The sequence below is a fragment of the Watersipora subatra genome, chromosome 5 (genome assembly GCF_963576615.1).
Source record: "Watersipora subatra chromosome 5, tzWatSuba1.1, whole genome shotgun sequence".
NCBI classification, from domain to species: Eukaryota; Metazoa; Bryozoa; class Gymnolaemata; order Cheilostomatida; family Watersiporidae; genus Watersipora; species Watersipora subatra.
The window spans coordinates 28,748,311-28,776,076 of NC_088712.1; the positions used below are offsets into that span (position 1 = coordinate 28,748,311).

The 27,766-nt window shown below is 36.2% G+C and overlaps 1 protein-coding gene across 1 annotated transcript in view; it reads left to right on the top strand.

Moving 5' to 3' along the window:
* The window catches only part of LOC137397623 (mediator of RNA polymerase II transcription subunit 12-like protein), a 64,081-nt gene that overhangs the window by 11,150 nt on the left and 25,165 nt on the right, over positions 1-27,766 (top strand). The window contains exons 9-28 of the mRNA XM_068083917.1: positions 1,299-1,369; positions 2,679-2,778; positions 3,738-3,874; positions 4,463-4,685; positions 5,228-5,472; positions 8,517-8,636; positions 9,168-9,282; positions 9,385-9,486; positions 11,553-11,668; positions 15,450-15,581; positions 15,955-16,133; positions 17,484-17,592; positions 19,906-20,039; positions 21,779-21,889; positions 23,008-23,146; positions 23,866-23,998; positions 24,943-25,118; positions 25,748-25,894; positions 26,055-26,150; positions 26,330-26,485. Coding sequence (XP_067940018.1) covers positions 1,299-1,369; positions 2,679-2,778; positions 3,738-3,874; positions 4,463-4,685; positions 5,228-5,472; positions 8,517-8,636; positions 9,168-9,282; positions 9,385-9,486; positions 11,553-11,668; positions 15,450-15,581; positions 15,955-16,133; positions 17,484-17,592; positions 19,906-20,039; positions 21,779-21,889; positions 23,008-23,146; positions 23,866-23,998; positions 24,943-25,118; positions 25,748-25,894; positions 26,055-26,150; positions 26,330-26,485 — 2,741 coding nt within the window. The remainder of the gene's footprint in view (positions 1-1,298; positions 1,370-2,678; positions 2,779-3,737; positions 3,875-4,462; positions 4,686-5,227; positions 5,473-8,516; positions 8,637-9,167; positions 9,283-9,384; positions 9,487-11,552; positions 11,669-15,449; positions 15,582-15,954; positions 16,134-17,483; positions 17,593-19,905; positions 20,040-21,778; positions 21,890-23,007; positions 23,147-23,865; positions 23,999-24,942; positions 25,119-25,747; positions 25,895-26,054; positions 26,151-26,329; positions 26,486-27,766) is intronic.

Sequence of the window (27,766 nt, forward strand, 5' to 3'; positions counted from 1 at the left end):
AACCTGTTGCAAATTACTCCATATGCTGATACAAATATTTGCTCATCTTTAATGTGTGTCGAGGTTTGTCCGCACTTGCTTCCTCTCCTCTCTGGTTAGTTAGCTAAATCCTTTTAACAGGTTCATGCCAGCTGTTTTTTGGAAATGGTTATTTACTGTACAAAAATGTGAAACTGTCAACTCATCTAAATTAAATTCCTGCTAGACAATAAAGGAGGTATGACGTGAGACTTTAAAGACTTCACAGTAATAATTTTCATATTCACGTTAAGACCAGTATGAGATTTGCCTTCCTTGGTGAGCACTTTGTGTGACGGTTTGTACAAATACTGTGGACTATACTGTTTGATGCTGCCTGTGCAATACAAAACAAAATTACTATTTTTATATTTCTAGTTTGTGTTGGTGTAACAAAACGTAATGCAATAGCTAACGTGTTGTCAGCTACGTAGCTCTGGTGGAACAATATGTACTTGTATATGTGTATTAACCTTTGACAATTCTCGAGTAACTAGTAGCTGGTAACTAGTAGCTGGTAACTAGTAGCTGGTAACTAGTAGCTGGTAACTAGTAGCTGGTAACTAGTAGCTGGTAACTAGTAGCTGGTAACTAGTAGCTGGTAACTAGTAGCTGGTAACTAGTAGCTGGTAACTAGTAGCTGGTAACTAGTAGCTGGTAACTAGTAGCGTGATGCATAATTCTAAATTGTATCATGAAGAAATTATTTGTGTTGCAATAATAAGTGTTGCAAACTGTGGTAGTTGTTTAATAGTCGTTTGGTCTTAATCTCTAGTCAACTATTTGAAAAGAGCTAACTGTCGATAGAGCTATTTTTATGCAGTTCCATAAAGTTAACCATTTAAGCTTTATTAACAAGTTATTATACTATTATATTATATAGCTATTATATTACCACATGCCGTAGAGGGAAAGAAAGTTTTTATGTCTAACAATGTTCAAGTGGTTTGGGGTAGAAGAAGTTCATCTGCAGAAGAAATTTGTATAAGCATTTAACACACTTGCCTGACTTGTTCGGATATGTTAGTACCACCGTATTTAAGGCCGTTACAGTAAGCCTGGTGTAATTGGTCTTAATTCATCGATTCCAGGATATAATCATAATATCTAGCACTAAGGCACCTGGTGCTATGGAACATTACGGTTCTCTCTTCTCGACCACTCGGACCTGTTTGATGTTGAAACATAATTATGTGGAATCATTTGGAGTTGTCTTCCGTTGCACTAAACTATATAGCTTTCATCTAAAAAGTTTGACTGTTGAATAACGTCTGTTTTAGGCTCACCACTTGACCTGTTGCCGTGCCACCCATGTACTTTGCCTATTACTCCTGGAGACAACATTGCTGAGGTATTCTGTTCTCTCTAGCATACCCATGTCTCTATCTTTGACATGCTCTTATTGGTTAATCTAACTGGTATGCAAGCCTGTAATTGGCTATAGTTTGGGACTTATTTTTAGATTTCTGCAGACGCTATCTAGATAGAATAGAGTGGTTTTTGTTTTTGGTTGAATCTGTTTTTGGAATAATGAGAGTGAAAGTAAGATGTCAAACATAATGTAACAGTATCCGAGGAGGTTTCAGCAATGCTTATGATTTTAAAGGCAACCATTTCCTATACAGATTATAAAATATTCTAGTCGTATTTATCTCCTCGTGTCCAACATATGCTTGTTGCGGCTGCTAACCAGAAATGCCTAAAAACTTATTTATGAATAATTCATTTTGCATTATGTTTCGTCGTGTCAAACTATAATAGCTAACAGTTTTGTTATTTTCACGTGCTAACAGGTACACAAGGGAGATGTTTTGTTAGTTCCATTAGAATCACTAGCCTGGTTTAGGAAATCTGTTGAACTTATATAAATGTTTAACCCTCAAACACATAAACCAATACCAGGTTCTTTTCAGAATCTGTCTGTAATGCTGTGGATGTTAACTCAGCCTTTCTCATTTGTGCTTTTAGACTTCATTTCAACTCATTCTACTGTAATTTTCAGTCAAATCAACTTGGTCCGAAACTGGATTTCTTCGACTTATTTACATTTCTGCTACATTTATTCTTTAACTTGAAATAAAAATTATAAGTTAGCTATATATAATATAATAAGTGAGTGGAAGCGCCCTCATCCCTAGTATGGATGAGGGATTCAGTATTAAGCTATAACTTATTATATTATTAAATTCATTGCTCTTGCTTCGCTCACATCATTGCTAGTCTTAGTTTGTATTGCTAGTCTTAGTTTGTCAGTCTTGTCATATTTACGTTTATCAGAAGTTGAGAACTCAGGCAATCCTTGGAAGGAAAAGTTGCTCATTGCCACTATTATTTTTATTATGTGCTGGTTCAAAATTGAATTAGGTTTTAAAGCACATTAGGATCTTCGATACAAGGGCTAACATACATATACATGATACAAGGGCTAATACGCGCACAACATCGTGTTGAACTAGAAATTTCTGAGCAAGAATTTCAAGAAGTCTTCACCCTCATAAAAGTTTTTTATCGGATAAAAATGTATTAAATATGCATGCAGTCACACAAGTCTTTTTGTGTGCTTGAAGCCTAGGCTATGTCACTTCTCTGGTACTCCACAGAGGAGGATTATTGAAGTTCTGTTTCCTGTCTCTCTGTAGTGACATAATCAACATTTGTAGATTCGGAAGACAATGAGAGAGTGTGAGATTGAAATAGCGAGGAGGTCTATGGCTGCGGAGCTAAGCTGGTCATCGGATAAAGTACAACAGAGCATGACAGGTACTTACCATGTCTAATGTGTACAGGTGCTTTCCATGTCAAGTATGTACAGGTGCTTACCATGTCAAGCATGTGCAGGTGCTTACTCTGTTTAGTGTGTGCAGATGTTTGTCATGTATAGTGTGTACAGGTGCTTGTCATGTACAAATGGTCTTACTATGTCTAGTGTGCGTAGGTGCATGCCATGTCTAGTGTGGGCAGGTGGATGCCTTGTAGTGTGTGCGGATGCTTATTATGTCAAGTATGCGCAAGGCGCTTATCATGTCCTGTGTTTACAGGTGCTTGCCATGTCAAACATGTGCAGACGCTTGTCATGCCCAGTGTGTACATGTGGTTTTTATGTCAAGTGTGTATAGGTACTTAAAGTGTCAAGTCTGTGCAGGTGCTTGAAACGTCAAGTGTGGACAGGTGCTTACTATATTTAGTGTGTGCAGGCACGCGCCGTGTCTAGTGTAGTAAGGTGCTTGCTATCTGCAATGTTTGTTGATTCTGAGCTTGTTCCTATACTTCCTTTTCTTTAAATCTGATTGGGATATCTGATTTTTCAAATACAATTATTGTTACCTTGTTCAAGGGCAAATTATTTAAACTTTGTTCACCCGATGCTTTATTGCCTTGTTCCAGGTAATGCTCCATGCATCATATTATGGTGATTAATGTTTTCATCTGCCGTGTCACTACGCTCAAGGTTGCCATCCATGATGTTAACATGTTTTGCTACTGTTCACTAAGATGTGGTTAGAGTCTCAGGCGTGTTTTACATCAAATGTTTCACAATAAAGTGGGCACTGCACAAGCCTAGCGGGTTGGTCTCATTTAAAACTGTTCCACAGTAAGACGGAATTAAAAACTCACTAGAACACTTCGATTGGCAAAGTTTACTGGTTCACACTGTTCACTGGGTAATTTGGCGAAGACAATTCTATTTCAAATATGCTATTTTGTTACCTCTATTTCAGGTCTCATCACCGGTAAGCTCCTTTCCATCCTTGACAAGCTCGATAGATATAACTTTGAACGGGCTGACACGACGCCTGCTATAGATCAAATATATCATACAATTATGTACATATGGCAGGAGAAGACAAACAATGAGGTGAGGTTTGTTCTTGTTAGGCTACGGAAGAGGCTCAACTCTTCGCACACCTGTTTTTGCTCATTTCCCTGTTATATTGGTGATCAGTCCTACTAGGGTGCTACTACTATTTCACCCCCCCCCCCCCATGTATTCATTCGTATCTCTGTTATATTGGTGATCAGTCCTACTAGGGTGCTACTACTATTTCACCCCCCCCCCCTTGTATTCATTCGTATCTCTGTTATATTGGTGATCAGTCCTACTAGGGTGCTACTACTATTTCACCCCCCTTGTATTCATTCGTATCTCTGTTATATTGGTGATCAGTCCTACTATGGTGCTACTACTATTTCACCCTCCTTGTATTCATTCGTATCTCTGTTCACTTCATTAGATGCGAGTGCAAAAGCCTTACCTTTTTCTGTTGACGTTGTTAGTACTTAAGTGTATACAATGCAGTTGAGTTTTGTGTTAAGTACTAGTTAAATCTATGGATAAAGTAAATTTTTTATACATAGAATGCATAAAATTAAGTAAATTATGATCAAGAGTGGCCGACTAGGAAACTGCTGAAGTAAATGTATATTTATTTTGGATTTTTTTCAGCCGTACACAAGTCTTGAACCTCTCGTTTTCCTCCTCTGTGATTGGGCAATCACAACGAATCGACTCGGAGACCACCGACCTCTCATCGTAGCGCAGCTACTGGAAAAGCATCAAGGGGAACTCTGGAACAGCAGCGAGGAAGAAGATGGCGGAGAGAAGGTTGAGGACAACATGTTCCACAACATCTTCCTCAAGTATTTAGATAAACACGCACCAGTTCTCGGTGGGTAGATGAGTGAATGTAGCTCCTCTGTTATGATACTATGTTGTTGTTTTGGACTCACTGACTACGTAGATGTTGATGTGAGCCTTTCATTCCATTGCACTCTATGCGGCACCTTAACGCGAGTGGCTTCTTTACACTTGTGATAAGTTGTAGCAGGTGTGTTCTCTCTTCTCTTGATTTGTCTTCTATTTACTTCTCATATGGCTAACCAATTTTTTGACCTCATTGACTCGTTACACTCAGATGATAGATAAAGTATTTAAAATATTTATTTTCTGTATTAAATATTTATGTTTAATCAACCAGTTTTGGTATTCACCGCAACCTTGTATTCTCATGGAACATTTTTGCTGTCTATTTTGGCAGAATGCTAGGATCAGTTCTTGACTTCAAGCTTTTTTTATGGTTTGAGTTACATAAAAAAACTTAGCATCAAACAGCATCTCATATGAATTGAACTCCGTGGGATCATCATGTTGAACAATGAGTAGAAAGGGTGTTTAAGACAGTTGTTGTTATAGAGGACTATATTGTTACAGAGGACAGCGAGGAAGGCTCGGATGAAGCAGAAGTAACTGGAGCGAATAGAAGTCAATTTGCCAACTGTGTAGCGCTCTTTGCCGAGCTTATACGCCTTGAGCTCTTCTCTCACGACATCTATGTAAGCACATTGATCTCTCGAGGAGATCTCAACAATTCTTCTCCGTGTACGAATGTGAACCCTTTACCAGCGACTTATCCACCCCCATCAACAAGTTACCCTCAGACAGATAGGCCTTCGAAGGTTTGCTATATTTATTTTCCTTTTTCATGTCTCGAAATGTTTTTAGGTTGTTCAGTCACAGACCATGCCTGTCTCATTCTCTATTTTCTCCTTCAAGAGTATCTGTGACTAGACGTCTAGCTGGCCTCGGAAAAGGGCAGTAATTTGAGCTAGTTCTGTCGTTTTATGAAAACTGCTGTTTCTGACTGAGGCAAGCCAGACTGGTGCGTTACTAAGAGGTGCCAGACAGCAGGTCTAACAATGAACTGTCCAATTCCAAATGGTCTAAAGCCAATTCGTCTAAAATAACCTCACCTAATATGATTGGTCCAATGACACGATCGGTCTAAATCCAATTCATCCAAATATACAACTGATTAATTACCATTAGGAATAATTTGTACCAAAATGGAGTCTCCTGTGTGTGAAACTGTGCTATTCAAACTATGATATATATTAGAGGAGAATCTAATCCTAAGCTCAAGAAGAGAAACATTGAACGTGAAGAGAAAATCTTGACTATTCTTAGCGAGAAGTACAATAACAAGACATTAAAGTTTCCATGAATGGCACATAATCTAGAGCTAGCAGTATAATTGTATATTGTTTATCATTTTAAATTTTTATCTTTTTGTGTTTTTAGTCTTTTTTGCGCACAAAATTACCTGAATTTAAATTTAATTCAATAAAGCTTCCGATATTTTAACTTGTGTGTTCTAAATAAAAGTCTCTGATTTAAGTTTTTAGTATTTCTATCCTTGTCTTTACATCAATTTTAGACTAATCATCATTAGACGAAATGGTATATCGGATGAATAGGTTGTAGACTAATTATCATTAGACCAAATGGTATATCACAATACGGATATCAGACAAATTAGATTTGTAGCAATCGGTATTAGACCAATCGAGGTTATACTAATCGTATCAAATCTTGTACTGAGCATATCATGTGGCAATTTCTTTTAACGCTCTTGGAGTGCACAGCGCCGACAGCTTTATCCCACACCAGAACAAACAAACTACTAATGAGCTGCTTCAAGCAGAAAGAGAAGCCATGAGCACTGCTGCTCTTCAGTTTCTAAGGCAGTTATGTCAATGACCGCGTACCATTTTGGTTTAGAGTCATCTTCAAAGGACCATATACTCACTATCCTAAAAAAATAATTATACAGTAAAGATTATGGCTACATCCAATTGCAGTAGACACATAGCGTAACCTTTCTAGTAATACTAAGTCTATATTATTCACACGGCTTTCTTAAACTGAGTCCATGACCCCAAAACCTGTAAGGTATTCCTAAGTTGTAGGTTGGTATCACCCCGTGTCTGTCATAAAACAGAGATATAGGACTTCAAAATGCTTCACTCAAATGTTGGATTGCAGCAGTGATAGATTGCAAAGTAAAAGAGTTATACATGGGAAATTGAAAGTTTTATTCATATATTTTGAATTGTTATGCAATCTATATAAATCTCAAAGTTGGTCTGTCATATGTCTGTCCAGCTATAGCGATTAAAATCTAGGAAGGAACAATGCACTTCGTACTAGATTTGAACTCACGAAAATCGTAACCGCAAGTTTGCCTACACCCGCACCTAACTACAAGGCTAAGCTGTTCTTACCATTCCCCATCGCTCTCACTATATACTGTATACCTTTTTCGCGACTGCACACGCTCAATTATTAATTAATACGCTGCGCCCTCGGGTCACGATGCCCCGTTATAAGATTTTTTGTCCATATTCTATCTGCCATACGATATCAACAAAAAGTTTCAAAAAATTAAACTTTGGCAGTTGGTGTACTGATCGCAATGAAACAACAAAAATGATGATATGCTATTCGCCGAAATCTCTCCCGCAATGCCAGAAAGAGATCCAGCTGCTCACCATTTTAGTTCAACGTTATAAGTTATAGTAAAAACGAATTAGAAACTTATACATGTAAGTGATAAAATTTTAGGCGATGACAAAGTTGAAGTTTAGTAAAATACATACTAAAACTTAGCTTTAAGTATGTGTTTAGTAAGCTAACTTCATTTAAGTTAATTTCAACGTTTATATTATACGTCTGCCTCGAAGGTAAGTACTCTCCATAGTACATACGGCAGGTAGTATATTGTAATGTTACATTTTCTTGCAGATCATAACCACTAAATACAATAGTTACTGATGGTGACTATAGTTACTAAGGTTAGCATATTGTCCTATTACTAATTTTTAATATGTACAGTAGGTATCTAAAATTTTGATCATTTTTATCAGGGGGTGTTTGCATTAGATAGTTGCTATGGGTTTCTATACAACTCTATACGATATTTTTGCTGCAACACTGAAACGAATTAAAATCATATAATTGTATACCAAGTAATTTTCCATTAATATCATAGAAAAACGACTTTATTGTAGTCATTGCTTGCTAATTATTTTACATTTAATCACCTTCACAGTTGTTCTATTTTTTCTTTTAATTTATTTCAACTACACAAAACACTCCTCTCATGATATGTAGTTTGAAAGTTAGAATGGTAAGTGTTGTTATATGTTAAATAAAAATACATTTTCTGTGCAAAGACTTCTTATTACCCGGGCAATGCCAGATTGCACGGGTAATAAAAAATGTTCTTGCATAGAGAATTTATTTTTAGTTGGCCGAGTTTCTTTACCCATTGCATTTGAGTAACTTGAGCTAGAGCTACAATAAGAGCTGTTATTATAACTTGAACCAGTGTTAGGAGAAATATTGCGTCATGCTCTTTAAGCGAAGCGTAGCACATTGAGGTATGTATATAAACATTGAGGTATACATCTAAACATTGAAGTATGTGTATAAACATAGAGGTATGTATATAAACATAGAGGTATGCATATAAACATTGAGGTATGTATACAAGCATAGAGGTATGCATATAAACATTGAGGTATGCATATAAACATAGAGGTATGCATATAAACATAGAGGTATGTATCAAAATCTGCTACCCTGACAATGCTGCGTTACGTTTACTTTATTTTGTTGCTTAAATTGATGATCAAGCGTTCATTTTAGAGTTTTATTTTAGAGTGTACTCAAAGAAATTTTAGAATCAGAAGATGAAAAACCTATATCTTCCGGAATGTCTATAACCACATCTTTGTCAGAGTTGCCTCCTCCTGTCCCTTTTACGTCTGAAATTGCTCAGGTTCGTTTTTGATGTTTCACTGTCAGGTCTTGAACAGTACTATTTAGATGTATCATAAACCTAAATTTAAATTTGTGCCTATCAACTATTTTTCTCAGTCTTATAGAGTGCTCTGCGTGTCTATGAGCTTTCATACAAGAAGTCTGGGTTGAGCAGCATATCTTGCACACTGTATTTCTATCTGATTTGTACTACATAGTATATGATATGTATGTATAATATATATTATGATATGTAATGTTGTATATTACATTATATAATATTACATATAATATTTTCTTTAATATAATCTTATATATAATATATTACATATAATATTTTATATATTATAATATTATATATAATATATTACATATTATAGTATATATAATATATATAATATTATAATGTATATAATATTATAATGTATATTTGTATCTGCACACTATGGGCTACTATGTACATGTACACGTATGTCTAACCTGAGCAAACTACTCAGTGTGAGAACTGTCTCTCACGATTAAATTCAACAACAGATGCTGGTTTTGACAGCCGACTCATCAACCGAGGCATCTCCAGTATGTTACACACTTTCCTATTCCTCAAGAAGATGAATTCATTCATGAATGTAACCAGAGATCGGTGGTTCTGTTTGGTGTGGGCAAAGGTTGGTCAGTAGAGTTGTTCATTGTTTTGTACTTTCAGCTAGTGGTGTTTCAGTGATTCCACTCTCTCTAGCCTTTTATGAACGCATACTTATCTTTTCTAGGACGAGAGAATAGCAAGCAGCAGGTCAGGAAGGTCGGCAAAGAACTACAGAAGTTGTTTAGCAAAAAGTGCTCAATAGACGTGCTGCATATTTCTGATTCAGGTAAGTAGTTAGTACTCCAACTGCTAGTAGCATTTTGTATTGTTTACAGTCTAAAAATGCAATGGATTAAGTTATTAACATTATCAGTTTCTAGCGAATATGCAATGGATTAAGTTATTAACATTATCAGTTTCTAGCGAATATGCAATGGATTAAGTTATTAACATTATCAGTTTCTAGCGAATATGCAATGGATTAAGTTATTAACATTATCAGTTTCTAGCGAATATGCAATGGATTAAGTTATTAACATTATCAGTTTCTAGCGAATATGCAATGGATTAAGTTGTTAATATTATCAGTTTCTAGCGAATATGCAATGGATTAAGTTATTAACATTATCAGTTTCTAGCGAATATGCAATGGATTAAGTTGTTAACATTATCAGTTTCTAGTGAATATGCAATGGATTAAGTTATTAACATTATCAGTTTCTAGCGAATATGCAATGGATTAAGTTATTAACATTATCAGTTTTTAGTGAATATGCAATGGATTAAGTTATTAACATTATCAGTTTCTAGCGAATATGCAATGGATTAAGTTATTAACATTATCAGTTTCTAGCGAATATGCAATGGATTAAGTTGTTAACATTATCAGTTTCTAGTGAATATGCAATGGATTAAGTTATTAACATTATCAGTTTCTAGCGAATATTAAAATTTACACAAGTTAAAAACCTGAATATCAAATTGGTTACATAATATTTTTGTAATTGCTTATTGCTGACAATCTCTGTATTATTACTGAATGTCATTTGATATCGCATAGAATATACATTTCATAAGACTTTAGCCTGCTTGTGTAGATTTCTAGCCTTGTAATTTACAATGGTTTCAAGCTCCTTCACGGGTGTGCCTCATTGCATGGCATAGGCAGAGACTTCCACCATTCTTTAGTTTGTAAATGAGTACACAGTAAATGATATTGACCAGGCAGCATTAGGATGTTTTTGGTAGCTGCCATTATTCTCTCTTTCTGAGTATGGTAATGACTTTTTACAATCCCTTTGGCTGTGTTAGGTTCTGTTAACAGTGACTAAGTATTGTGTGCTGTGGATTCTGTCTGTATTTGAATGCATAGTGGATCGGCGGGTCCATTTGACCCTGAATCGCAATCGTATAGCAAAGAACTGTTTTTCCCTCTAACTATTTGACCTTGCAATTATTTGACTCTCCAAATATTCTACCTTGCAACTATTTGACCCTGCTACTATTGGACCCTGTCGCAATTTTACCCTGTTACCATTTGTACTTGTTACTATGAGATCCTGGTAGTAATTGACTGTAACTGGTTGACCCTGTTACTGTTTAGCCTTGCTACTATCTGACTCTGTAAATATTTGCATCGATAACCATTTGACTAGGAATACTTCACAGAGTGACTTGAGTGTACTAAACCACTGCTTTTGAACTGTAACACTGGCGCTCTGTATGTAACTATATTCACCACCTACAACGATTATAACATTTTATTTTTGTTTTGTGGAATCAAACTCCTCATCATTCAACTTATTTGTAGTTCTGCTAGTCATATTAGTGACTATCTGCTAGTCATATCAGTGACTATCCGCTAGTCATATCAGTGACTATCCGCTAGTCATATCAGTGACTATCTGCTAGTCATATTAGTGACAATCCGCTAGTCATATCAGTGACTATCCGCTAGTCATATCAGTGACTATCCGCTAGTCATATCAGTGACTATCCGCTAGTCATATCAGTGACTATCCGCTAGTCATATCAGTGACTATCCGCTAGTCATATCAGTGACTATATGCTAGTCATATCAGTGACTATCCGCTAGTCATATCAGTGACTATCCGCTAGTCATATCAGTGACTATATGCTAGTCACATCAGTGACTATCCGCTACTCATCTCAGTGACTATCCGCTTAGTCATATCAGTGACTATATGCTAAAAACATTTAAATAGTTATTAAATTTGTATTTGTTTTATGCTGAGATTTTCATTTCCATTTCACAGTGCAGTAAACTGTGAATTCTTGCTGGCTATAGCATAATCTGTCACTAGTTACAACTAGTAAATTAATGTTTTCTAGGCAAAGTGAAAGCGCGAACAGACACTGAGTTGGATGGCTTGTTAGGCAGGTTTCAAGCCCTCGCATATTATGACCAGTATTGCATTGCCAGCAGCACTATGGAGCACGTCTTAGAGGTGAGTGTTAAGGGTCGGCTTAAGGGGTGGTCACACGAGAGCCGAAACGAACTAAACGACGCAAAACGACGTCGCTGTCAGCTGAAAACTGTAAACTGTTCGGCCGAAGACATTTCTGGCCGAAACGAACCATTTTGGTCCTGCTCGAAATTTCGTGGCCGAACCCTTGCTCTTATTGGCTGTTTAAAATTTTAGCGAGCACGTGTCACATTTCTCCTTACGTGGGTGTGAGCAAAGTTAAAAAATATATGGGACGATCTTTTTATTTCGTTAAATAAACAACATGAAGCAATTTACGACAAGGTTCACCCGGACTTGTGATTGTGTTGCATAAATGTAAGATGTTGCACTTAAGTTATGCATAAATGTAAGAGAATGGTTGTGATTTCCTTTCGTGTAGAATAGAAGTAATGTGTCATACTCATCCTGATGAAGAATCGTTGACTGATTTATTTATGTAAAACCACAGGACTATGATAAAGACTATTTTTGTTTGTTGTGTACTCAGCATAGAAAAACATTCATATGTTAACAAAAAATATAATTTTGTTGATGGGAAGGGTTGGCAAAATCTTTGTATCGATTTATTTTGAGCAGCTGAACGATCTTCTGATAAATCTGCTGCGTAATTATAATTAATAATTGTTCCTCAAAGTTTTTTGTTCACAATAGAAATATTTATCTCAAATACATAAAAACTACCAATGAAACAGTGTCCTGTCTCCATGCGTATGGTATCTAGGAAGCGAAGTGACTCCGGATGCCGTGTGACATGAAGCTTAGCCGAACCGAAGTAAAACAACCTCCGAACCAAACCTAAGTCGGTTCGGCCATCGTGTGACCACGGCTTTATCTTACCTTACACATGGTTTTTGATGCTGCAGTCAGAGTGATATGTAATGTATAATACTAATAGGATATAATACAGTGATATGCTGACAGGGAGTATGATATAATACAGTCATATGCTGATAGGAATATGATATAATACAGTCATATGCTGACAGGGAATATGATGTAATACAGTCATATGCTTACAGGGAATATGATGTAATACAGTCATATGCTGACAGGGAATATGATGTAATACAGTGATATGTTAACAGGGAATATGATGTAATACAGTCATATGCTGACAGGGAATATGATGTAATACAGTCATATGCTGACAGGGAATATGATATAATACTGTCATATGCTGACAGGGAATATGATGTAATATAGTGATATGCTGACAGGGAGTATGATATAGTACAGTGATATGCTTACATGGAGTATGATATAATACTGTCATATGCTGACAGGGAATATGATATAATACAGTGATATGTTGACAGGGAATATGATATAATACAGTCGTATGGTAGCTGCAATGGTAGCTGCAATGGTAGCTGTAATGTACTGGGTGTTATTATGTACAACTAACAGCACTAGTGAAAGGAAAGGATTGTATGTTTATATCTCTCCCTGCAGTAGGAGAAATGCAATATTAGAAGTAAAGTGGCAAGCTGCTGTGTAATATACATATATATAATTATATATATTGCTGGGGGGCTGTATATCATTGGTCATAGCAACCAATATCAAGAAGTTGTGATATTTATCTAGATTTCTGTATTTATATCTAAAGAATTATGCTGAATTTAAAAATATAAACAGATTTTAGCTGGTTGTCATAGAAATAGATGTATATCTATAAGAAAATGTAGGCCTATTACTTAATTTTGCAGATATTAAAAACGGCTTGGCAGTACCGCAATATTGAGCACAGCCATAGTACCATCAACAAAATCTTTAGAAAATAATAACAGTAGCATATTGCACATCATCGGTTACTATATACTTCGATCTTGTAAATTCGAATTATTATCCTTATAACTAAATCTTATAAAATCAAATAATTATTCTTACAATTAAATATTGTAATAATTTTATAGGTAATATTGTAAGAATCGTTAGAAAAATATCATCGTCATTTCCTTTACTTTCATTGCTTTGGACATCAGTTGGATTACCAAAGTATTCATTATAAGTGTCCGAAATGTCAGAGTCCCGTAGAATCGGCAAAAAAATGATAAATTTTCAGTACTTTTACGTTAATTACAGAAACCTTCGGCAATTAGACAATGCGATAGACTGGTGGAATGTGCATGTTTTTCTCGTGAAATGCGCATGACTTAATAGTTCTGCTATTTGTCGCACGGCCTTATTGGCGTTTTGTTGGTCGATCTTAACTTTGATTAGAAAAAGCTTGTCAAGTTTTAATGACGATTTTTGTCTAAATTAATCTGTCTATTTATGTATAATCCGATTAGATTGGTTTAGTTTTAGGATATTACGGTAACCTTTCAAAGACTTGGTAACATATTTAAATAGGTTTATATGTGTTTTGTATCGTTATTATACTTTAACGACTCTACAAAAAAATGGTTAAATTTGTTGAAGAAATTTTGGTACAAGGGTTTGCGACGGCTGTTAATGAATAATTTTCGGGAGTTGTGTGCACATGCATTTATCATAAATCTCCCAGCCAATCGCTTCGCTCGTGTTTGGTCGTGGGAATACAGCCATGTGCTGACAGGGAATATGATATAATACTGTCATATGCTGACAGGGAATATAATACAGTGATATGCTGACAGGGAGTATGATATAATACTGTCATATGCTGACAGGGAATATGATGTAATACTGTTATATGCTGACAGGGAGTATGATATATGGGTCGCGGTCACAGAAACCATGGTTAAGTCGCAAATCACGAAGTTGAGTTATTCGACTTTAAAGTTCCACTAACTGAATTTATAATTTTAGTAAGGATTTTGATAACACATGCTTCTGGACTAATCAAAGGGTGATCTTTCTGAATTTGAAGTCAGTTTAGATAATAAATGTCTTAAAACCTCGGAAAAACCCCTTAAAACCGTTGCTATGCTAAACAGGAAGTACTGATAAATGGCGTCCGAAAAACGTAATCGTTTCTTTTTTGCCGATTTGAGGGATAATTCTGACATTTTGGACACTTATAATGAGTACTTTGGTATTCCAACTGATGCCAAAAGCAGTGTAAGTAAAGGGAATGACCATGATATATTCTTAACCATTCATATAAGATTTTTACAATATTTAATTATAAGAATAATTATTCGATTTTATAAGATTTGATTATAAGAAAAATTATTCGAATTTGCAAGATCAAAGTATGAAGTGACCAATGATGTGCAATATGTTACTGCTATTATTATTTTTTAACATTTTGTTGATCATACTACGGTTGTGCTCAATATCCCAGCACTGCCAAGCCGTTTTTAATATCTGCAAAATTAGGTAATACATTTTCTTATAGATATACAGCCATTTCTATGACAACCAGCCAAAATCTGTTTAGATTTTTAAATTCAGCATAATTTTTTTGATACAAATACAGAAATCTAGATAAATATCACAACCTCTTAATATTGGTTGCTATGACGTTTTGAAATGCAAACAAAACTGTGCATCGGTCTTCGTTTCTCAGACTTTAACACCAGTTTTCTCGGAACTAGGTTTTCGCACTGATGGTAAACATGCATTCAGTTTATTGACCATAAAATCTGTTGTAATTAAGCTAGAATCAAAATTTTTTTTGCAAAATAATTGTGAGAATTTTCTCCTTCTGTTAATGCAGATAACTCTAAATCTTATAATCCCGACTTAACCATGGTTTCTGTGATCATGACACATATACTGTCATGTGCTGTGACAGAAGTGATCCTGTAACATACTTGTGTATTTATTTTAGATGTTTGAAAACTTTGTGACGAAGCCAAGTTCTGTTTACTCACATGTACCTCTCGTCGAGTACATCATGTTCATACTTGACCTCATGGAGAGCTCATTGAACATAACAACTTTGATCAACTTCTGCGCCAAGGTGTTTATCTGGTCTTTTGAACACACATTTCTGTTTATTTAATCGACTTCGATATTGCTTATTGCAAGAGAAAACATTGTAATGACGCCATGTTGGTATTGTTGTTATCGTATCTTATGAAATATGTGACAGGTAACCGACAGGTGGTTTGCAGTGCAGGTAAATTGGATGGCCCAGTCTCCCTAGGTATATACAAATGGTTTATTACTTCTCTGCCTTGTTTAATTGAGTAGGTGTGAACAAGGTGCTCTATATAAGTCATATGTACAGTCTAGGAGTTATCTTTAATAATTATGTCTAGAAACTTGGCTCCTTCGGGCATTCATCTCTTCTGTTGTTTAACGGAGACTGGGAGTTATCTTCTCTTTTACAGCTTATTTCCAAAATGGAAAATGTTGACTACAAGATAAGAGAGATTGAGGTGGAGACCAAGCAGCCCATTTTAGCGGGCAAGTACACGCAGCACATCACAGTCTATTGTGTAGGTTTGCTGAGATGCCATCTTCCCTCTCTTCTCCTCATGCCTCAGGCTTCTCTCCAGCTATTCAATGGGTAAGCTAACATTTTTTTTGTACGCAAACTCTATGATTAGCTGATTAATCAGTGAGTATGTGCCATTCAAGTTCTTGTCATGTAAATATGAGTTTGTATTAAAGGTCATAATCTATAACGTATCAATCATCTTATTCCATTAGGATGCAGCTCTGTAATATTGACATCAGCCGTATAAGTATGGAATGATCCAACTAAAGTACATTTTCAAACATGCACGACCTGCATACTTTTGGGAAATACTCATACAGTGGAACCTCGGTTCTTGAACGCTTCGCTTCTCGACCAACTCGGTTTTCGACCAAAAAATTTGAGATTTGTTCGTCTCGGATTTCGACCATAAATTCGGTTCTCGACCGAACTGGACCATGCGCATTTGAATTAAACATTCGGAACAGTTCCGGAAACAGCATGTTTATACGTTTAACGACGTTGTTATGAACCACTTTAGGAAGGTTCTAAAAAGGGAGAAGTTTCACATCATTAATTCTTTACAAAAAGGAGCCATCTGGGAAGACGTCGCCTCTACCTAAGAGATTTTCTAGGGACACAACTCCTCCAGTCGAGTTACCCTAAATTGTCTTGGAGGAGGATTCTTCTTCAAAGATGTGAAGTAAACGTGCCATTGCTGTTTCTATTTTCTTTTTCACACCATTTTTGTTGTAACTGATCTGTTGCATTTTTTGGCTGTTTTATTATTAATTTCTGCAATTTTTTGTATTGCATCGTAACCTTTAATGTTTTTGATGTTTTAAGAGCAAAGCATATGAAGTGTTTACTTTTTGTTTTCTTTTTTCATTCTCATAGATAAAAAATCTTTTATTAAAGTTAAACACGATCTATATCTACCCGTTTTTATTTATAGTATGCAGTCTACAGTACAGTTTATGGTGTAAAATGTTAAAAAATAATTTACCGAGGTTGTTAAATCGACTTGGAACGGATTAAAACTTACATATATAAATTCTAATAGGAAAACCTGTTTCGGATCTCGAACAACTCGGTTTTTACCTTCTGGAACGGATTGTGTTCGAGAACCGAGGTTCCACTGTACTTCAGAACAAAACTGTATTGGATAAAAGTAGTCTAAATGACATATTGTCAGACACCTGTCAGGACGTGTCATTCAGAAAAAATTGACTAGTGTGAAAGATAGAATGATTAGATGATTACACTTGATATTGTTGGTTGGCTGTTATAACATCTGCACACAACTGATGCGCTTTAACTAACTTTCCAAATATGGCCAATAATGACGAATCAAGAAGCAATATACTTGAACGTTTAACCACATGGTGGTCCAACTCTACCAGCTCACTGCCCTTTCAAGGCCATCTCATGTGTATACAGGATGGTACAGATGGTGAGAGATCTGAGAGTAGCAGCTGTGTGCAGCTCCGCCCAGCGATGTATTCTTTACTTCCTCTTGGTACTTTACCAGGCCTCAGGTGATGTCAAGGTACGTCTAGCCAAGGGGAGTGTCAAGGCGCGTCTCACTCGATCGCCTACCTATAGACTTCCATGCTCTAGATTTAGTGTCTAGCGAAAGGAGCAACTTTAAGCCATGTAATGATCTATGAACTTTTATGTAGTAAAGGTAACCTCTGGAGTAGATGTAATGAGAGTGTTTCCTTTGTTATAATCCGGAATGTTGCAAAATTTAGTTGCAAAATACTCTTACCATTTTTAGAGAAACAGAATAATTAACGAATGTTTTACTGAAATACACTACATCTTGCTAGCACTATTAAACCTCAAATTTACTTTTTTTTCTGAGATCTACTTATATACAAAAACGATCATGTGATTAATAACATCTTCCATAAGTATACCCAGCAATTTGTTTATTGGTTCCAAAATCCAAACATTATTAACTTCATAATAAATCTGAGAGACGAATGCACAGAAATAAAAAGCATTATATAAGAAAAATGGAAGAAGTTAAGAAAGAAGTAATTAAAAAAAATAGCTTTTTTTGTTTTTTGCGCCGTGAAAACAAATGAATGAAAATGTTGGCAGTAGGCTTGTTGATGCAGAAAATAACTCACCGAGAAGTGATTGTGGTGCTAAACATAAGCAGTGAATGCCCTGACTTAGACTAAGTGGAAGGTAAACTTGTGTGTTTCTATCTTTATTTCATTATTAACATTTTATATTTTTACATTCAATTTTTATTTTTCATTTTCGACATCTTCAGGTGTAGAGCCAAATTACTCAAATTTTATATTGTGCACAAGAAATTGTTAAAAATTAAAGGTTTTTTAATAAAATGCCTCATTAAAACGAAAACTCGTTAGTAGTCTGTTATATTAAAGTAGAGACTAGCTAGTAGTCTGTTATATTAAAGTAGTGACTAGCTAGTAGTCTGTTATATTAAAGTAGAGACTAGCTAGTAGTCTGTTATATTAAAGTAGAGACTAGCTAGTAGTCTGTTATATTAAAGTAGAGACTAGCTAGTAGTCTGTTATATTAAAGTAGAGACTAGCTAGTAGTCTGTTATATTAAAGTAGAGACTAGCTAGTAGTCTGTTATATTAAAGTAGAGACTAGCTAGTAGTCTGTTATATTAAAGTAGAGACTAGCTAGTAGTCTGTTATATTAAAGTAGAGACTAGCTAGTAGTCTGTTATATTAAAGTAGAGACTAGCTAGTAGTCTGTTATATTAAAGTAGAGACTAGCTACAGCCAGCACATCAAGCAGGACACAGGCTATAATATCATCGTAGGTTAATTGCAAGCAATAGATCTCAACTAGTAAAGATATTTCTCAGTTTCTTGATGCACATTCATTAAACGATATCTGACGAGTTGGAGGTAAGTTCGCAAATTTATTGTATTCAAAAGGTTTAATATTGCTCCACAGAACAAAGAGGGCAAAATACGGGTGACATTCGCTACGCCCGTAAAAGAGCTAAATTTATCTTTCCAAAATTCTGATGAGCCATTTGAAAAATACAATGCCAGCCTCTATTTGAACGCCACCTCCAATTGATCGTTATTATAGAGGAAGATTAGAATTAGAGGTTTTACGGTATACAACATTTACGATTCTTAACTTTTAAACTTCATACCATGAGAAGTGTTTTTTGTGCAGTTCAAATGACTTAAGAGAAAAAATTAAACAACTGTAAAGGTTTTTAACCTTTTTCAAACAACTGTAACTTTTAAATTTCATATCATGAAAGAAGTGTTTTGTTTAAATAAATTAGGAGGAAAAATAAAACTGTAAAGGTGTCTAAATGTAAATGTGAAATCATTAGCAAGTAATGGCTAAATATAGTTTGTACTGCTACGATTACAATGAAAAATTGTTTGGTATACAGTTGCCTATATGATCTTAGTTCATTTCAGTGTTGGCATCATAAGGCGAAAATATCGTATAGAGTGGTATAGAAACCCATAGTAATTATCTAATGCAAACACCTTGTGGTAAAAATCATCAAAATCATCATTAAAAAATAGTAACATACAATATGTTAATCTTAGTAACTATAGTTACCTACAATAACTTTAGTGCATTTTGTGGTTATGATCTGCAAGAAAATGTAACATTACAATGTACGACGTGCTGAATGTACCGTGGAGAGTTCAGAGACAGACGACAGACCTTCGAGACAGACGTGTAACATAAACGTTGTCCAAAATGGATGCTGTATAATTTGCTAGGAGAGCAGTTCATATCACCTACACATTTCCTTAGCATGTACATATCAGTGTCTCTTATCGCACTCCATCCCTTTACTAACTTCTGCCTGTCATTATGTACTTACACAGGCGAGCAAGACTTACGCTGAATTTGAGATGGTGACGAGCAAGATTCAGGAGTTGTTGTGTGGCACTGTTCCAGCTGGCATGTCTTCTGGATGCTGGAAAAAAAATTTTATGATTGACTATTTCCACACCTTCAAGTGAGTTGTTTTGTAACCTTGTTTGGCCCTCTGGATTTTTTTAATGCTTGGAGTGTTCGGTGCGTTTAGTATCGCAGCTTTAATGGTTGACTTGCAACAAAATTCACTTTAAAGTTATTTGGTATCAAAAGATTCACCATGTCTTACTCTGCTGTGTTGTAGGTGCAAAATATGTGGAAATGTGATTACAAGCTCTTAAAAGCTCAAAAACTAACAGTTAATCGAAGCCTTCATGAAACCGCCGTAGATGGGAATCAATTTATTTCTCTGACGTAGTCAAACGATTTGGTTATTGTTTTGACGCGTGATGTTCCCATGTAAAGTGAAAGGCCAATAAAAGGCTCAATATAAAACTTCTGGTAGCACTAGTTTATGACAAACACTTCGGGTTCTACAGAAAAGCCTGTATCAAATATGGATGCTCGCTACTTTACAGTTTCGGTTGGGTCTATTCATCTAGTCGTAATCTAATCATGCGTCCCATACTTCCTGCCAAACAGCGCGAACATATTCTGCAGCATTTTTCGACTATCACAGATGACCAACAGGCTCGTCATGTATATCAGAGGATGATATGCACTCCTTCGAGCTAAGGTTAAAAAATTAAACGTATTTTTACAGTCGGTTTTGAGATATCAGTGCTCAAAATGACAGCATTACAATGATGATGAAATAGATGTGTAAGGACAATAGACATAGTTTTATTGAACGCGAGAAGTATATTTGTGAAAATATTTCAACGAATGAGATTGCATGAAAGTGTAAACAGAAGCCATCTTGTTTAATTTACGTCCCATTTGAGCCATTTTGGAAAGGGATTCTAATCTACGGCAATTTCGTGATGGCGGCGATTAACTGTTTGCTTTTAAGAGCTTGTAATCACATTTCCACATATTTTTCACCTACAACACAGCGGAATAAGACATGGTGAATCTGTTGATAACAAATAACTGTAATGTGAATTTTGTTGCATATCAACCTGTAAGCAGACTTTTCAAAGCAGACGGTGCGCTTAGTATCGCGGCTTTAAGCATTACTGTAAGTCAATTTACTTACTTCGTCATTCCTCCTTACCATTGTCACCTACTGCAAATGCTCGTTCCTTATTTGATGCTCTCCGCAGTGCTGCCCGGAGGCACCTGCACTGCTCTAAGTGCCAGCATCTCATTTGGTGTCACCATCACAATCAGAAGTACCGCCTTATGTCAATCTACTTGCTAATGCTGCCATCAAAAATGTCAGTCGTGGTTTTGGTAGGACAATACACAATAAGTCCATTCTTATGGATGTATTAATAGGAATCTCAGCAAAGCCTTTAAAGATGTTAGAATAAATATTTTAAAGTTGAAAGGTTGATTGGAAGAATGGGGAGTTGTTCTCAGCTGCATATTGGCTTCAAAGATGTACTAGTGGACAGCAAAAATTAGCCAATGCTGATTCAACAATTCTCATCCAGTTACTTATCATGGTCTAGTCAGCCCGACATTGACCTCTTCAACTATTTATGTAACTCGTACAATCATTGTGTTGCAAACATTCTAACATCTCGAGGTTTTCATTTTTGTTTTGAGTTGAAGTAAGGTGATACCTGTCCAGCCTTTGGTAAAAAGATCATGCTATAATTTACACAAAATGTGTTAAATAGGTATACTACAACTGTCGGCCTCCACATCTGTGAAACGCATAAACTTGCATTCGTATTTCTTGGTTGCACATTATCACCGTTGGTTTGTTTTTAGCATTTACAAGTTTCGATTTGGTGCCCCGTTTAGTCACAATATGATGGAAGACCGAACAAGCTTCGTTTGCAATGCTCTGGTCTCCATCTGTGAGCTGACAAGCTTTGACAGGTATGTAGCTATTCTAGCACAGCTGCAGCATTTGTTCACTATAACACTATATAGTATATGTTGCACTATAACAAGTACCTAGTCTTTTTGAGCCTCTAAACCCATGAAGTAGTTGTGGCAGTGGCAGGGCCGGTGCATTTTATAAAAATCATTTGGGGTATACAATTTTATTTTAGTCAGGAGTAATCTTCACATTGAACAATTTACAACCACCAGTAACCTGACAGTCCTGTAACCTGTAAGATATCATCATGTGTAATAATTTAATAATTACTGTAATTTATAATAAAGGTTTGTCACGCTTGTGCGGTTTGCAATAGCCCAGGTCAATGACAGTTACATACCTTTGTCTTTAGAGGCATGTGGCTGACTAACAACTCGGATAACTAAATAATTTTAAGCTTCCAAGCGATGGCAGTTTCGTATATGTCAAGTACTTATATGAATTTATTTTAAGTTGTATAACTTTGTCTGAGATAATATAATCATAGTTAAATATTTATTAGGCTGTAAAGGAAACTGCTGGGTCCCTTTACCTTTCACAAGACTATATAATAACGACACCGCGTGTTAAGTGATAATGAAATATATATATTTAATAAATACGTGTATATACATATACAGAGCTGGGCAAAATTATGAGACCACCTCCTATTTTGAGTTGTTTGCAAAGTTCTATAGGAGCTTCCAACCTCCAACTCGTCCTATTGTCAACAATATATATTAATGAATGCAGAATTTTGTGCTCTATACAATGGTATCTAATAAATTTGTGTTAAACCATTTAGCTAAATCTAATTAATAGATTAGTGACACCAGATTAAAGTAAAACAAATCTAATCAAAGCTGAGTGTGATTGAGCATGAATGAGCATACATGAATCGGTGCGTAGGCATCAGTAGGCAACATTTTTATGTTGTTTAGACCGAGGGAAGCAAATCTAAAATCAGTCGTCACAAATCAAAAAATAAAAAAGTTCTTTCTGTATAAAGTTTGTAACGTTCTACTTTCTTTAAGTCAATTCTTTCATCACTTTAGCTGTCCCACTCTTGAGTATCCATTTTAAAGTTTGTCCGATGTTAATGTATTTACATGACCTTCTTGGCTTCCATACACAGGGTGAATGAGATAGCACTCATGTGCTCTGAGTTCACAGCCTACTGCAGTCACCTCTCTTCTGATTGGCTGGGAGTGCTGAAAACTCTGTGCTGTAGCTCTACCCAACTCGGTTACACCGAGCTTCTGCAAGTTCTCAATGTAAGTCCTTCTTGTTCTTCTTCAATCCTTACAAGTCGAGCTGTTGTGCAGACCTGCAGGCTGAGAAGACTTGGAAATTTACTATTTGCAATGCTTGGCGCTTAGGCTACTTGCACTTGACACTTAGGCTATTTGCAATGCTTGACACTTAGGCTACTTGCACTAGACACTTAGGCTATTTGCAATCCTTGGCACTTGTTTCTAATTAGAGAGTTTTGTTGGAGTACATAGCAAATCCATGTATCTCTTTGGAACAAACAGTCAATAGTCTCTCCGGTTAAAAAAAACGACTTAGTGCATATCATGTTACCAAATACACTTGCCTACTTGCCCTTAAGGAACTGCCCAAACATAAGAATTTCAGGTGAAAACTTGGAAACAAACTGATAAACAAAATGGCTCAGGTTAAACGCAACTTACCGTAGTTACCTTAATTATGTTACCTATAAATCTACATATATATAATTTGTCTTTGTCTGTTCGTTGTTCTTCTATGAAAACTAACTTCTAATCAAACAATCTCTGTCTGAAAATTTTTCAAGTGGTTTTCATTGGTACTCCTCCAGGTTTAAGGCACAAAAATATTTTGGGACATACCCATAGGGGGTGTCTAGTGTAGTCTAAACTTTTAGTTTGAATGTTGACTTGTATTCCAGCTTCTGAACCTCTTTCAGTGTATTCTGACCCAGATACATTTTGCGCAATTAATGTTTTCATAGGTTTCACAAATGACCATTCAACAGCTGGATAACATTGCCATTTTCTGCTCTGTGCTCGTCGCAAGGCATTGCTTCTCTCTGAATGACCTGCTTCAGGTGGCACTGCTCTCTCTCACTCGTCCTGTCACTAAAGGTAGTCTCTTGTAGCTAAGGCTAACAGTATGTTAGACTGATTTTTTGACTGGGTGAAGCTCGCACTGGGCTCTTAGGATGGCGACCCAACTAGTAACATGATAACTGCTAGAGGGAGTTGTGGTCAATTTTCTGGTAACTAAGGGAGGGACATCAATAATTCTGGATATTACCTGCTCGCTGTTATGGTTTACACATTTGTGATCTAATAGGCATATAGAAAGCTCTGTTACCCCTTTGAACCCTGGCCGTCCTCATCAATGTGTGTCAGCATCCTTTTGGCAATTTGCCTAATGTAGAACATTTTGAAATCTCATTATATATACGTATATATGTATCTAAATCCATTCATAATCAAATGATGTTTGGTAAAATATTGGAAAAACAAGTCTAACAATACATTGTTAATGTCATAGAAAACAATATTTTTAATAAACGAATAAAAATGTTGGAAATGTTTACAGTATCATCATATCATACAGTTCAACATCATTTTCAGAGTCGAAATCATCAGCAAAATTATAGTTAGTATCGAAATTCTTCATCTGCTTCACTATCGTCTAATGCATTCAACACCTGAGTCGTATCAAATCTGTTCGTCATATCATCCCACTAAAATTGTTATAATGACGGAGGTAGTTAGTAGAGATATTCAAAAACGGTGAAAAAAAGAAGTGAAATTTTTGGTCTATTGCTTTAAGAATTGATTTTACTGGTATGCGCTGTTATACTTGGAAACAGCATTTGTAAACAGAATCATGTTTACAAATGTTTACAAACCGGAATGCCTGCCGGCTGTCTGGGGTCAAGGAGTTAAAGCATGTCCATTATCACCTTTGTAAACCTTTACAATATCTACCATGTCATCTCTTTCAGAAGGCTGTGAACAATCTTGCGAGTCTTATGGTGGTCAACTGTCTGATTGCCATATTTGTCTGTTATCAGGGGAGGAAGGTGCACGTCTCACCCTCCAGATAGTTCTACGTATCTTCAAGGCAGACACACAGCTCAGCCAGGGCCTTCTCCATCGCTCAGCTTACATAAAGAGCTCGTGTGATATTCACCTTCTCGCAGCAGCCAATAGGAGCATAGAAATCAATCCATTGCTAGCCGTTCTCAAGGTTACATTTTCAAACATCTTTTAGTTTGTTTTTACCTTGATATAATCATTTGAGCATCTTTTTTGACAAAATAGTGACCTATTAATGGAAATGCAAACATTAATTGCTCATTTCGGCCAGTGCAACATTCGATAAAATAGGATTCATCTCCTTTGGTGTAATTATTTGTTATTTCTATCATTATTTTGATTCCTGCTCAATGTAGAACAATTAGGGTTTGTTAAAAGACCCTCTCTATCAGCTTTTGTTATCCAAACATCTGGCCAAAGTTAGTTATACTTGTCTAAAGACAACACAACTAAATTCATAGCAACCACTAGTACCCTGGCAGTCTGATGCGCTGCAAGAGGCCGCCACATCTGCTGATAAAACGCATAGATTAGCTACGGTATATGACCAATAGTTCTAATGCAATAAAAGGTGAATGATTGACTTAGGTGGTAGCACGCTGGATGGCAAAGCATAAAGGTGTGAGTTCAAGACCTGTGTGAAGCAATCTTTTTTCTAACCTCCAGTCATGACTTCGGACAGTATAATATATCTAGTATTGTTTGTAAACCGTCAAGGTTAAAATCATTTTTCCTGAAGTTCCAGCTGTTCAGGCTAGAAGGTGGTGTTGTTCTTTCTAGGCCATCTTTATGCTAGCCAAGACCAATTCATCGAGTAGAGCGAGAGACAACCGATTTGCTGCCTCTTTACTTGATGATATTACTGATGAAGAGGATGAAGGACCTGCAAAGGATAGCAAGTTATCTATTGAGCGGCATGCCGCACAGGTGATTACGATTAAGCATGTGTCATGGTGACACGTGTCAGCAAGTAGTATGCTTCTGATATCTGACTTTTTGTACTGTTAAACAATCCATAAGTTGCACTACCTTGTGATAGTTGGACTTTTTTATTAGGCATGTTTGAGTAATATTGTCCGTCTTATAGGTGCTGTCGGATATCTGTCAGGAAGACTGGGTTAGAGAAAAATTTATTCTCATCGACAAGGACCTTTTGAAGGATCGTATTCTTGATTCACATGAGGTACATAATTTCACTCATGCTCTCATGTACCCGAGACATATGATAATTTTAGCACAAGCCTTATTCACGCTAGGTGTGACTGCGCTACAAAACATAGAGTTCAAAAAGGAGCTGAAAATATGCTGGAGTTGTTTCTGTTGTGAAACAAACATGGGTGTAACCGTGGACGTTTGTTACAGGTATGGAGACTGGTGCAGCTGATATGCAGGCGACGACCGACATCGGAGAGTGAGCATGATGATATCAAAGACTTCAGTAAGCAACAGGCTGTCATAGCCCGGATTCTTCAAGGTCTTGACCAATGGAGTATAAGGGTGGCCTGGCTTGAACTTCAGGTATAAAATTGCAGCTATGAACCAGGGTTTAAAATGGTTGATACTTGTATATAAATACAGTGAAACTTGGATAACTCAAACTTCACTTTCACTTCTTTTAGTTTCTTCTACCGAGAGTGTTTAAGTTTAAGTATAGTTGTAAGTTGTGTGTAGACAACTGTTGCCTGTTTCATCGGCGGAGTTCTCTTCTCTTGTTTATTCATCACTGGGTTCTCTTCAATGTTCATCATGGAGTTCTCGTGCTTGTTTATGATGGAGTTCTTTTCTCTTGTTTATCATGGAGTTCTCTTATCTTGTTTATCATGGAGTTCTCTTGCTTGTTCATCACATAGTTCTCTTGCTTGTTCATCATGGAGTTCTCGTGCTTGTTTATCATGGAGTTATCTTCTCTTGTTTATCATGGAGTTCTCTTGCTTGTTCATCACATAGTTCTCTTGCTTGTTCATCATGGAGTTCTCGTGCTTGTTTATCATGGAGTTCTCTTATCTTGTTTATCATGGAGTTCTCTTGCTTGTTCATCACATAGTTCTCTTGCTTGTTCATCATGGAGTTCTCGTGCTTGTTTATCATGGAGTTATCTTCTCTTGTTTATCATGGAGTTATCTTCTCTTGTTTATCATGGAGTTATCTTCTCTTGTTCATCACATAGTACTTTTGCTTGTTCATCACATAGTTCTTTTGCTTGTTCATCACATAGTTCTCTTGCTTGTTCATCATGGAGTTCTCTTGCTTGTTTATCACATAGTTCTCTTGCTTGTTCATCATGGAGTTCTCTTGCTTGTTTATCACATAGTTCTCTTGCTTGTTCATCATGGAGTTCTCGTGCTTGTTTATCATGGAGTTATCTTCTCTTGTTCATCATGGAGTACTTTTGCTTGTTCATCATGGAGTTCTTTTGCTTGTTCATCACATAGTTCTTTTGCTTGTTCATCACATAGTTCTTTTGCTTGTTCATCATGGAGTTCTTTTGCTTGTTCATCATGGAGTTCTCTTGCTTGTTCATCACATAGTTTTTTTGCTTGTTCATCACATAGTTCTTTTGCTTGTTCATCACATAGTTCTTTTGCTTGTTTATCATGGAGTTCTCTTGCTTGTTCATCATGGAGTTCTCGTGCTTGTTTATCATGGAGTTCTTTTGCTTGTTCATCATGGAGTTCTTTTGCTTGTTCATCATGGAGTTCTTTTGCTTGTTCATCACATAGTTCTTTTGCTTGTTCATCACATAGTTCTTTTGCTTGTTCATCATGGAGTTCTTTTGCTTGTTCATCATGGAGTTCTCTT